This window comes from Crocodylus porosus, unplaced genomic scaffold (genome assembly GCF_001723895.1).
Source record: "Crocodylus porosus isolate Cpor-Errol unplaced genomic scaffold, CroPor_comp1, whole genome shotgun sequence".
Lineage (NCBI taxonomy): Eukaryota > Metazoa > Chordata > Crocodylia > Crocodylidae > Crocodylus > Crocodylus porosus.
The window spans coordinates 1,514,266-1,526,832 of record NW_017728923.1 but is presented as its reverse complement, the minus strand read 5'-3'; the positions used below and the strand labels follow the sequence as shown (position 1 = coordinate 1,526,832).

General features: G+C 44.6%; 1 protein-coding gene across 2 annotated transcripts in view; it reads right to left on the bottom strand.

Annotated features, from left to right (window-relative positions):
- IFT140 (intraflagellar transport 140) overlaps positions 1-12,567 on the bottom strand; it is a 167,701-nt gene that overhangs the window by 82,547 nt on the left and 72,587 nt on the right. The window contains exon 16 of one of the 2 annotated variants that reach the window (XM_019539922.1): positions 895-1,054. In XM_019539922.1, the coding sequence (XP_019395467.1) occupies positions 895-1,054 (160 nt within the window). The remainder of the gene's footprint in view (positions 1-894; positions 1,055-12,567) is intronic. The other variant, XM_019539923.1, reaches the window with a different exon arrangement.

Genomic DNA, 12,567 nt, shown 5'->3' with positions numbered 1-12,567 from the left:
CTTCCACTGCCAGTACACTTTTTTCCTTTGCCCTCAGGCCAGCCTGGATATCCGCGCTCAGCCATGAAGGTTTCTTGGACCCTTTTCCTGCCTTCCTGCACAGAGGAATTGCATCCTGCTGTGCCCCACGGATAGCCCCCTTGGAGGAAGGACCACCTTTCCTGGACCCCCATACTAGCTACCCCCTGGGCTCCGAGTGCCTCCCTGACTACTGCCCTGAGCACATTGAAGTTGGCTTTCCTAAAAAGTCAAACATTTGCGCTGTGCTAGTTACCCTCCCCACCTTTCTCCGAATACCAAACTGGCTCATTTCATGATCACTGTCCCCTAGCCTACCTTGTACTAGCACTAAACTCCTGCAAGTTTCAAAGAGCAGTATTTGTTTGATGTACTGACACACAGCAATGGCAGGGGTTCATATATGGTATGAGCTCATACACAGTATTTTGGGTCATCACACCAGTATACTAGCAATGTAAATATTTCTGCAATGGGTGAAGGTCTTGATACACATACACAAAATGAACCTACTTACTTCTTTAAAGATGTGTTAAGTGCTTTGCCGAATAGGCACCTTTTAAAGTGAAATAAAAAAAAGTTATCTAGATGTTTTCTGCTTCTTTAGTGTTTGAAGATTATCAAAAAAATTTATATATAAAAAAAACTAAATACTTCTTCTGATTGTTCTTTACAAGAAGAGCATCAGGTCTTCATTTCCTTCTGTTTGTTACTACTAGCGAAAAAATATACTATGACCAATTGAAGCAAAGGGCAACAAATACTTTTAAAAAATTGGCTTATGCCTTTTGTGCACTGTATCAGGAGGGCCTATCCTTACACCTCAAAGACAAGTACTAACAGACGATACAGAAAAAAGCATGAGAAAAAACATACTGTGCTTTCTGAGCTCTCTGTCTGGTTTTGAGTCTTTTCTAGAAATGGATGGTTTGGTTCAAGAATCGCTTCACATACAAAGAGCCTTGGTTCACTCTGGTCCCAGAAGTGTCTAATGGGGATGTGACTGTGCAGATCAAGAGGCCCAGTAATATTCCTGCTGGGATAAGAGAAGACAAGTGTGTAAAATGAGGTAAACAACCCCAAGCTCATTCAGTTCACTAATAATAAGGGTTGAAATGTAACATGGAATAACCCCCAAATAACCACTGTATGCATAAGACAATATTTAAACACTAAGAGTGTTATCTGAATGGAATAAAAACTATTTATATAATGCTTATACCCTGAAGTGCCATACAATGTTACCACTCTTGGACTTTCCACAAGCTAAAGCCAAATATTTCAAACAGAAAGTCATAGTGTTAAACCATTCTGACCTGTTGCAAGCTTTCTGAGTTCTTTGCAATGGAAGAATCCCTTTATTATTTTTCAGTAGTTTAAAAATAAATGAACAGAGAGCCAGTATTTTCTGAGAGGTGCCTCAAAATCTAGAAGGTTAAGAACCACTGGCTTACCTTATACTACCTTCAACCTCAGAGTTGTGATGCTAAGTTGTCTACATGAGTAATCACTACCATCTTTATATCTCATGGAGCCCAAAGTATTAGGCATACTTACAAAATCCCCTGGGAAAGATGCATACTATTAACTAGTTGTGCTTTTAAAAAAAAAAAAAAAAAAAAAGGAGAGAGTGTGGGGTTTTGGGCAAAGCATATCAATAGATAGGAAGCTATGAAAAAAAATAAAAGTCAGACACTGTTGAATGCATCTCAACTGGTAACAGCTGAGGACTTCAAAAGACTCCTTTCGATAATAAACAAACCATATTTAAGCCTAAGGTCAGACTCACTCAGTCCATATAGGAATTCTCTTGATTCCCTTCCACTCAATTCCAGGAGCCATTAAAGGTTTCCCCTTAAATCTCCTACATCCTCCTCCAGTGCTCATCATTCATGGTGAAAAACTGTAGCCTCCTCCAACCCAGTACTGTACACCACTCTGAATCAGACAAGGGAAAGTGTTCATTCAGCTAATGTCCATCTCATTTCCTTCCCTTACCCTATAACGCATAACCGCACCACCTGCGTGACAATTAAACCCTCTGTCAGCCTAATGACCCAGATGTTAAACAAGTAGAGAATCCATACAGCTCTTTACATCAATTAGAACTTACACTACAGAAATGCTATGAAACTGATGCTTAGTTTGGACTTCTATTATAAAAGGCTAGACAGCTTTTAAGACACAGGTAGAACAAACTGTAGTTTAAGTATATAATATTATAAAGAATACATCCTGCACTGGATAGAAAATAAGTCTTGAAAATTATTAACAAAACAATGTTTTAGTGAATTAACCTTTTTAACTTATTAAAAAGATGATCTCTTCAAAAAGGAATTCTATATAAAGTCACTTATTAGCCACAGGAAGCCTGAAATCAATTCTAGGCCGTCTGTCTTATAGGCTTTCCTTGATATCAAATCCTTGATCATACAAGTCAAAGTAGAATCTTCAATTTTTGCACTCAGACTTTTATTAAATGTAATCATATCTGTGTGTCTTATTCCTAAATTTCCCTTTTACTCTGCCAAAGCTGGACTTTCAGCATCCTCCTGCTTCAAGATCAGCACCTCATCATTCCAGAGAAAGTGTCATTTTAACAAAGTTGAAAGGCTACAGAAAAAACAGATTTCTACATCCTAGCCTAACACAGAGGTCTGGTCTCCATGAGAAAAAAGTTACCATCACTAGCAGAGGATGTATTACTAAGACAGTGTTGAACCCAATGCTAGTGCTGATTGTCACCAAGAGGTTATTCTGTTTGTGTACATCATGTCACACCTCCAGTGAGACTTACAGCCAGAGATACCAAGTGAAGAGTTAAAAAAACCCAAACACACGCGCACCAAGAAACTCTCGTTTCCCTAACCCAGGCAAAATATATTACTACTAAAATTAGAATTAAACTGTTAAAAGCACCACCTCAAAACAAATTACCTATTTTGTTAATGGTAGGTCAGTGTTGTCTGCTAAGAAGACTAAGGCTCCCTGTAGCAGGGGGCCTGCTCGGAGCAGCTTTCCCTGCAGCCTGCTCACCTGTTCCTGGGCTAACCACCCACCTTCTTGCCCGCCACACCTTGTTGTTAATATTTAATTAGTAGATGTTAATCAAGCAGGAGGCTGCCCATTTTCTGCCCCAATGCAAGGGGGCACTCTGTGGCTCCTTTCCTCCCCTACACTGCAGCCCAAGCCTCACAGATGGCATCTCAATGTTCACATAATCACCAGCCCCCACTCTGGGCCCCAGAATCCTACTATTGGACCCCACCTAGATTCCTCCCCTCAAGCAGCCTCTTCCACTAGCATACCAGGCAACTTATCTTCCTGAGCTGGTTCCCCTTCAGGTGTGATCCCCTCCACCAGAACCTTCAGCTACTAGCCCTGAACCACCTCCAGGCCAGTCAGGACACCAGGCCCTCAGCTCTTGGGAGTCCCTCACAGTGGGTCCCCTGGCCCTTCTGGTCCTGGCTCCAACATGAGTCAGTCAGGGGAAACTTAGACAGGCCTTGAGTCTATGGCCCTTTCTTCACTCCCCAAGGGTCCACCCTCTTAGCCCTCCAAACAAAGGGGTCACCCACCCAGTCATGGGGGCTAAGGCACCCCAACTCACCTTTCACTGGGGTGGTAACTGGCTTGGCATTTCCTGGGGGCTCCTGCACCATTGGTAGCCCCACCAGGCCACCCACTCCCAACAGGGTGCAGTTTTAGGTCATGCCCAGGATCAGAAGCCTCCTTACCTCCAGATGATATCAGCAGCCAGGCAATGTTGTTGCCACCTCACCTCTAGCAGCAGAACTACCTTGCTTATATGGGCAGCCCTAAATCCAAAATGGCTGCCCTCATCAGGCACCTGGCTGCTGCCAGCTCCAGGCCCTTAAAGTGGAAGGCACACACAATTCCCTGCCACACTCCTATTAATGTCGATAAGTTAAGGCGCTCAAGATTCAAATTGCCCTTTCAGAATAGAGCAGATCCTGCCACCTGGTAAGAGAAGAGGCTTAGTCTGACTGCCTTTCAAGGCAATGCTGAGACTTCTTTCTTCTGCTAATCCTCTTCTTTTCCTTGAAGCAGTTAATGATTTTGCCAACTCAGTCAGAATAGAAGGAGCTCAATTCAGTAAAACATAAGTGACTCCAACTATGTAACCTTAATCTCCATCTCAGTTATGAAGCTGGATATCCCTTGGTTCTAAATTCTGGTTTCTCTGAATACACCCAACTGACACCTCACACTTTTTCAGCCTTATGCCTTTTCATGATTTGGAATCTTTAATTTTTTTTTCACTTTATACATCTGAACACTAGCCAGGATATGCCAACTATTTTTGACTTACTTATGAATGAGAGGATCCACATGGGACATGAACATGCTTTAACTTACATCCATCAATTTCAAGTTGTTAGTTGATTTCCTTTCATTTTTCCTGCAGACAGGCTGTACACACAGGCCTGAGTGAGCTGGACTAGAGTAGTGCTAGAAGTGTAATGTGCTCAGAACAGCCAGCTTAGCTCCTGCACTTAGCTCCAAACTACTATGCCCACATTTTTAACAGTACTTAGCCCATGAGTTCAAATCCAGCTCAGTAGTGATCACAAGAAGTTATGTTAGAAGGTCAGTTTGGTGGCTATGTGAAATGAACAGGTGCTCTTAGATGTCACTTCCTTGTCATACATAACCAAAATGTGCATCCTCACTGGGGGCCCATGCAGAGAGACTAAGGCAAAAACTGGCATGATAACTAATCTGCTTCCTTGCTAATGAAGTGCTTCCTCTACATCCAAACCGAGGCACAGTGAGAAAGCCTACATCATTGCAGCTTCTTCATTCAGCATCTGGTCTTCAAGACAAGATATTTCAAATCTCCAAATATATCAAGGGTGGGCAAAATATAGCCCACAGGTTGCATCCAACCCATTAGGCCATTCTATCTGGCCAACAGGGCCTCTAAAAAAAAATTTAGAAAATGTATATTTATCTGCTCCTAGCTGCCTTTTAAAAGACCTAGGGGGAGCCAGCAACAAGGCCAGCCTGGCCCCACTCCACCTACCAGAAGTCTCTGCCTGCTGCAGCTTTCAGACTGCTCCAGCACCACATAGCTGCATCTCCAGACTGCAGCAGCATGGGGCCCGCACTGGTACCCTGGGGCCAGGAGTGGGAGGGGGCATGTGTGTCCATCCATGCAATGAGGGAGGGGAGAGAGAGACAGAGACGAAGCAAGCAGTGAGGGAGGGAGGGACTCTGTATGTGAGCAGTGAGGGAGTGTTCATAGGGCGAGTCCCACATGCACACCCCACCATACACATGCACCCACACCCCCCTTCACACTGTCATACATGCAAACCCCCACACCCACTCCCCAGCCACCCTCCCCCACACACAGCACCCCACAAACCTCATACCCACCCACACCCCACATATCCACACCCACATGCTCCCTTACCCCACTCACACCCTATATACCCACAGATTAACAGCCCCCCCACAAACTACTACAAGACTGTTTCAGGCTGGACATGAGGAAGAATTTCTTTACTGTCTGAGCCCCCAAGGTCTGGAACAGCCTGCCATCGGAGGTGGTTCAAGCACTTACACTGAACACCTTCAAGAGCAAATTGGAAACTTATCTTGCTGAGATCCTATGACGCCAGATGACTTCCTGCCCTTTGGGCGGGGGGCGGAACTCGATATTCCGAGATCCCTTCCAGCCCTAATGTCTATGAAACCTACCTCCATGCCCCCACTTCCCCACAATATACAAGAGTAAGACTTCATTTTTACACTTTTGTGGAACCACTACACAAACACATGTAAAATCAGGACAAAACTATTTTTTTAAATCAAATTAATGAATGTTGTAGATGTTTGATTTTTAGAATATAATTTGGTATTTTTCTGGTTCTGAGATCGCAAAGCCCCTTGCTGAAAGGAGTATTTCCAGGGGTAAGGGGAGGGACTTCTGGTGGCAAAGGTCGAGGGTTAAAGGGCAGGACTTCCAGTCACAAGATGGAGACCAGGGGGTGGGGCACCTGTCAAGGGGCAGGGCTACCCATGTGGCCCTCAACAGCTTGCTAAAAAAACTCAGTAAGCAGCCCTCTGCCTGAAATAATTGTTCTCCCCCTGAGATATATCAAACCCCAGCACTTTTCACTAGTCAATTGAATGGTTTTTTAATCGTATTAACCCCACTGTTTTTTAAAAAATGAAGATGCTCTGCAGTCTAATGGTCTGAATACAGAGCAGTAAGCTAGGAATGCCCATATTTTTACTCTAGTTCTGCCAAAAACTTACAAAAAAGTCAAATTTTACTATGTATCCATTGTATCTATACATCAGGCATTTATAAACTGCTGTGATAGGGCCTACGAAGAACTTAGAAAAAAAGTTAGAATTTCACTTGAATGGTTACCTGTTTGTGCAGCCCTTTGAAAATATAGAGAATGGACATAGTGCTAAGTATCATTGTAGTGGGGAAAAATAACACAAAAGGGAAGAAATAAATACTCTCCAGTTATTTTTCTTTTCTACTAGGCCCATTTGAAAGACGTGTGGGTGGAAAAAAGATTCAAGCAGCGGCAGAAAGACACCTTACCACCCTTCTCTTGGATTTAACTGAAGATAACTACCATATTTACTCAAATACAAACAACATGGGGGGAAAAAAAAAACCCTTGTCATATATTTGCATACAAGGAAACCTCATTACCTACACTGTCTACCATTAAACTACTGCCAAAAGCAGCATGTGCTCAGGAATGGAAACCAACTATGAAGTTGATTAAATGTAACCAACACTAAGCATAGCTATAAAACACATGGCCCATATTGGACACACATGATGATGGGAACCTACTACAAGGATAGATTAGTGTAGCCCATCAGAATAAGATATACAGTAGTGGCCACTGAGCAGTCCCACTCAGCGCCGACTCTTTTTTCCTGTCATGGTGAGCCACTGCACACACTCAACTGCTGCTTCACTCCCACAGCTGAGCTGTGCCTTTCTTTCCCATTTCTAATCATTCCCATTTCTTCACCACCCTTAAAAATCTGGCAAACATCACCCATTTGCATAAAATTTAAATATAAATCTCCAGTTCTCATGACAAGAACACCCAGTTCCAGTCATGAATATGGGAGCTAATTAACTCCTACAGAGGATCCATGTGCTATCTGAAATGCACACAGATACTGAGCAGTACTGAGCTGTGGGGGTCACCATGGCTTAAAATCTTGTTGACTCTGCTGGGACCCAGGCCAATGATCTACATGGTAAATCATGAGTCTTTTGGCTTTGGACTAATATTGCCTTATTGTGCTTAGTTTGTACTATATATAAAGTAGGTACAAAAGTGCTACCTGAATGTGTGTTTATGGAGTACCTGTGCTAAAACTTGTAGCAATTTCAAAAAGGGTCAAAGCATCAATTCTCAATAAACTAAGTCTATGAGTACAGTATGCAAATTACTACAGGTATGTTTATTTCAAAGCCAGCATTTTCAGATTTGCCCTTCATTTCCATTCACTCAGAGAGAGCAGGATCTGATAGCAATGGGAGAGGGAAGAGGCTGCGGGGGGAAGAAGTTAGAATGGGAGTGGGAGGCAGAAGATAAGGGGCTACTTGATCCACCCAAATTTAATTTTCCTTCCCATAACAGTGGGAGGGGGACAAATTTGAGGCAAACCACCAAGTATAAATAGATTCTATAACTGGAAAAGAATGAATCTAATGCTCAGGGTTATCTTGTATTTGAGTAAATACAGTAATTTCCCAGTTGAAAAACATGATCATTTACATGACAAATTGGGAGAGGTTTTCCCCCCCCCCCCTCCACTTCAAACATCTGAAACAGAGGTTTTTGAACACTAGCACTGACAAAAGAATGAAACCAGAATGGCTCCAATCTCACAAGCTGGGTCTGAAGAATCTGCAATACTGACTATGCCAGGGGAAGAGATACTGTTATCCCAGGATGATAAAAAGGAATAAAAACCATGAAGGTATTTTATTGTTTATTTTTTATAAGTGATTTACTCTCTCACTCATTTTACAACACTACTCATCCCTGCTTAGATGAAGGTCTAAATATCTGTTCAGCTGAATAGCAGAAGATGTTGGTGTTCTCTCTTCATTCAGACACTGGCTGAAACAAATCCCCTAGATTTCTACTGACCCCTGTTGGGTTACACAGAATGCTACATATGAAAGTTTCTAATGTTTTTAAGTTTGCCCTACGTTGTACTCATTTTGATAACCATCTAAAATTTAAGGGGCCTAAATCTTGCCCTCCCCACTCACCAATCAGCTCGATAGTACCAAAAACCTCCAATCTTTTGGCACTATCCAGCTGATGTTAATACTTGCATAAACCGATAGAATGACTGAAGACAAGAGCTTTTAATCCCAAAATGACTTGGTATAAGAAAGATATTAGAAGGTATATTTTTATTGGGTTGGATGGAAATTTGACTATCATTTCGTTACAATCAGATCCTCGCTATCGATTCACTGTAGGATGCTACCAAAAATTTTAACATATTATAGGGTGTAGTCTGGAAATCAAAAATATAAAATCTAAATGAATATAAATGTATGTATTCCATGAAAGTTTCTCCCTGAAATGAAATCACTTGGGTATAATGCTTTTCTTTTCAAAGGATTTCTAGGATGGTCTCCCACCAAGACTCTGCAGAGGTGGACATATCCAACAGACAGGATAACTGTTCTAAGGATCAGATGAGTATGATGCAAGTATGATGTAAGATCTAGAATTTTGAAAAGCAGGGTTCAGGTGGTGTGGTGCATCATCACATATACCACAACACATTTTTTTCAGTTAAAGAGAAACCAGAAGATTTACTAATATGCTAGGGGCCCAGTGCTATATTATTCAATTTAAGATCAGAGCAAAAACAAATACAATTTTACTAGGAACTGTACTAATTACCTGGGCAAAAGACTGCCCAAAGCTATTATTTTATTAGTCCTGTAGTCATTGTAGTTAAATGTACATGTGATGGGGCAGTCCTTGGGGCTGGGTCTCACATTGGCCTGCCCACTTGTCTAAGTAGGGCAATCTGCCCAATCTCTCCTGCCACACCTTGTTGTTAAGATACTGGTTGTAAAAATGTGGGAGGCTGCCTGTTTAAGACCCCAATGCCTAGGAGTGTACACACAATTTTGACTTTCCCTTATTGTGTCCCATGCCTCGCAGATGGCATCTTAGAGTTACGCTTTGCTCTGGCTCATGGCTGGGCCAAATTTGTTGTTGGTGAGCTTCCTACTGAGTTGCATCACCTGGCCTCAGGCATCCAAAAAAAAACCACCAACCAAAAAACAACAACAACAACAACAACAACAACAACAACAACAACAACAACAACAACAACAAAAAGAAAACCCTAACCTTGGCCTCACTGCCCCCTCCTGGAGCTTCTCCTTGTGCCCTCATCCTAGGGCCTACCACTCACCACCCCTCCTCTGGGGCCTCGTTACTACAGCCCCTTCCAACTAGGGCCACTGGGACCTTATACCCCCACATGAGGCTCAGGTGCTTCTTGCCATGAGTACCTGACCCCCACTATTTACACTGGGTTCAGGTGCCTCCACCTAGGTAAGATGGGAGGGTAGTGGAACCAGGCATAAGTGACCCACTGAATGGTGGGGACTGGGGTTATCAGGCACCCCTACCCGCCTTCAAACAGGGAGGTAACTGGTCTGGCATTTCTGGGGGGACTGTCCCGCCATGGACAGCCCCACTAAACCACCTTTCCCCAGCAGGGTGCAGTTTCTGATCATGCCCAGGACTATACAGGCCTACCTGCCCTAGTCTAGTTCCCTCATTAGGGCTCCTGGATGATGTACTTGGCCTCTCTCTCCCCCTCACCCCGCCTGAGCCCAGCTCTCACCTTTGACCTCATTCAGATTTCATAACAGCTGGCTTGCTGGCTGACCCCTACCCTCTTTCGCTGTGATGTCTCCCTCATCGAAACAACCTTCAGCCCTTATGGGGTGCCAGATAGGGGTGCCAGTCAGCGCGCCAGATAGCTCACCGTGGCCCTGGCCCACTCCTTGCATTAGGCTTAATTGCCCTTAGGCCTTCAGGCCCTGGCCCTCTTCCACTAACCAGTATGAGGGATCAGAAAGTCAGCCTGGCAGCTGCCGACATCCATATTCCAGAGGGGTCCCTCCTGGGTCCCACCATAGACCCTTCCCCCTAACCTTCGTTGGCCTAATGCCCCCACAATGCTGGCTAAGGCCTAGCTCAACTGGGATCACCTGAGCCCCTGGCTTCAACCCTGCTAGATCTACTCAGGGGCTTCCCTGCCGCTCTGTAGGCCTACAAGCGGTTAGCCCCATGCCTAGGCTTGACTTTGCTTTTACTAGGTCCTAGCCCTCTTCCAGGGGCTCAGGACCCCACTGGGCCCTCTAAGAACCTTCTACCATCCTCATAGTTCCTCCCTTACGTCCAGGATGCTCCAAGCAGCAGCTCACCTGGATGTTGGTGCTCCTCAGCTGCCAGCAGCAGACTGCTGACTCAGCCCTGAGCTAAAATGGAGGTTTCTCAGCCCTCTCCTCCAATCACATGGCCCATCCTGTGGCCATGTGATTTTCTCATCAAGGCTGGCCTGCACCTGCTGGTTACCCTGCTGTCTGCTCTCGCCCTTAAAGTGGCAGGCACCCAAAGGTGCTCTGCCACCGTACATCTCTTATTCAGATTTGTAAGACAAAAATGTAACCTTCAAAAGTGCACAGCAACCCCCTTGGCTCAGCAGGGAACTTGAGGACCTCCTACGCCTCAGAAGAGAGAGACTTATAAAGGATGGAAGGCTGGAAATACCAAGGAGGAGTACTCAGCACTGGTCTATCTGCAGGGAGAGGATCAGGAAAGCCAAGGCTGCAACTGAGCTCCATCTGGCTTCACATATCAGTGATAACAAAAAAGCCCTTTCAGATATGTAGGAAGTCAGAAAACAAGCAAGGGTAACATTGGACCCCTGCTGAACCAAGTGGGAGAGCTGATAACCAACACCCAGGAAAAGGCCAATCTGCATAATGGGTACTTCGCATTGATCTTTTATCAGTCCAATGGGACCGCCCTGCCTAGCAAGATGTGGGACTGCCAGGGTGAGGGTGTATTTATAATCAGCAGTGTTGATCTAGTAAAGGATCACCTTGAGAGGCTGGACACCTTCAAATTAGGGTGTAATCTGTCAGGACCAGCTAGAGTACTCAAGGAGCTGCCAGGTGTCATAGCCCAACCATTGGCAAAAATATTAAAAAACTTGTGGTGCTCAGGTGAAGTACCTGACGATTGGAAGAAGGCTAATGTGGTACCCATCTTCAAGAAAGGGCAGAAAGCAGATCTCAGGAATTACAGCCCAATCAGCTTGACCTCAATCCCTGGTAAGATTCTGGAGAAAGTCATCAAGGAGACCCTTCTGGATAAGCTGGCCGAGGGCAACATCCTGAGGGATAGCCAGCGTGGGTTTGTCTTGGGTAGGTCTTGCCTGACCAATCTCATCTCCTTCTATGACCAGGTGACAGATCACCTGGACAAGGGTAGAAGAGATTGATGTCATATATCTGAACTTTAAAAAAAGCTTTTGGTCTGGTGTACCATGACCTCCTCATGGAAAAATTGGCCAACTGTGGCCTCGGCTTCACCACAGTCCGATGGCTGGGTAATTAGCTCTGAGGTCAGACCCAGAGAGTAGTGGTCGATGGTAGTGAATCATCATGGCAGTCCGTATCCAGTGGCTTCCCCAAAAGGCTCTGTCCTTGGACCAGTTCTTTTTAACATCTTTATCAATGATGTGGGCACTGGTGTCAAAAGTGGAATAGCTAAATTCGGCAATGACGCTAGACTTTGGGGCATAGCATCCACACCTGAGGACAGGTTAGTGATCCAGACTGACTTGGATAAACTCAGCAAGTGGGTGGATACAAACCTGATGACATTCAATATTGATAAATGTGAGGGTTTTTTTCCCCCTGAGGTGGAGTACTTTACAGCATGCTTATAGGCTCAGCGGCACTATGCTTGCTAGCACCATGGCTGAAAGAGACTTGGGGGTCATGACCGACCACAAGATGAACATGAGCCACCAATGCGATGTAACAGGTGGCAAACCAAACAAAACTCTGGCTTGCATCCACAGATGCTTCTCAAGTAAATCTCAGGATGTCATCCTCCTGCTGTATTTGGCCTTGGTGAGGCCGCAGCTGGAATACCGCCTCCAATTCCGGGCTCCACAATTCAAGAAGGATGTCGAGAAGCTTGAGAGAATCCAGAGAAGGGCCATGCATAAATCACCAGAGGGCAAGAGAACAGGCCTTATGAAGAGAGAGGCTGAGAGCCACAGGACTCTTCAGCCTGGAAGAGCGCAGGATCGGGGGTGACTTGGTGGCAGCCTACGAGTACACAAGAGATGTGCATCAGGAACTGGGAACACATCTGTCCCCCAGAGCGCCCCAAGGAAAAACAAGAACCAACTGTTATAAAAACTCCAAGACAGTTTTAGGCTGAACATAAGAAAAAAAAAAAATTA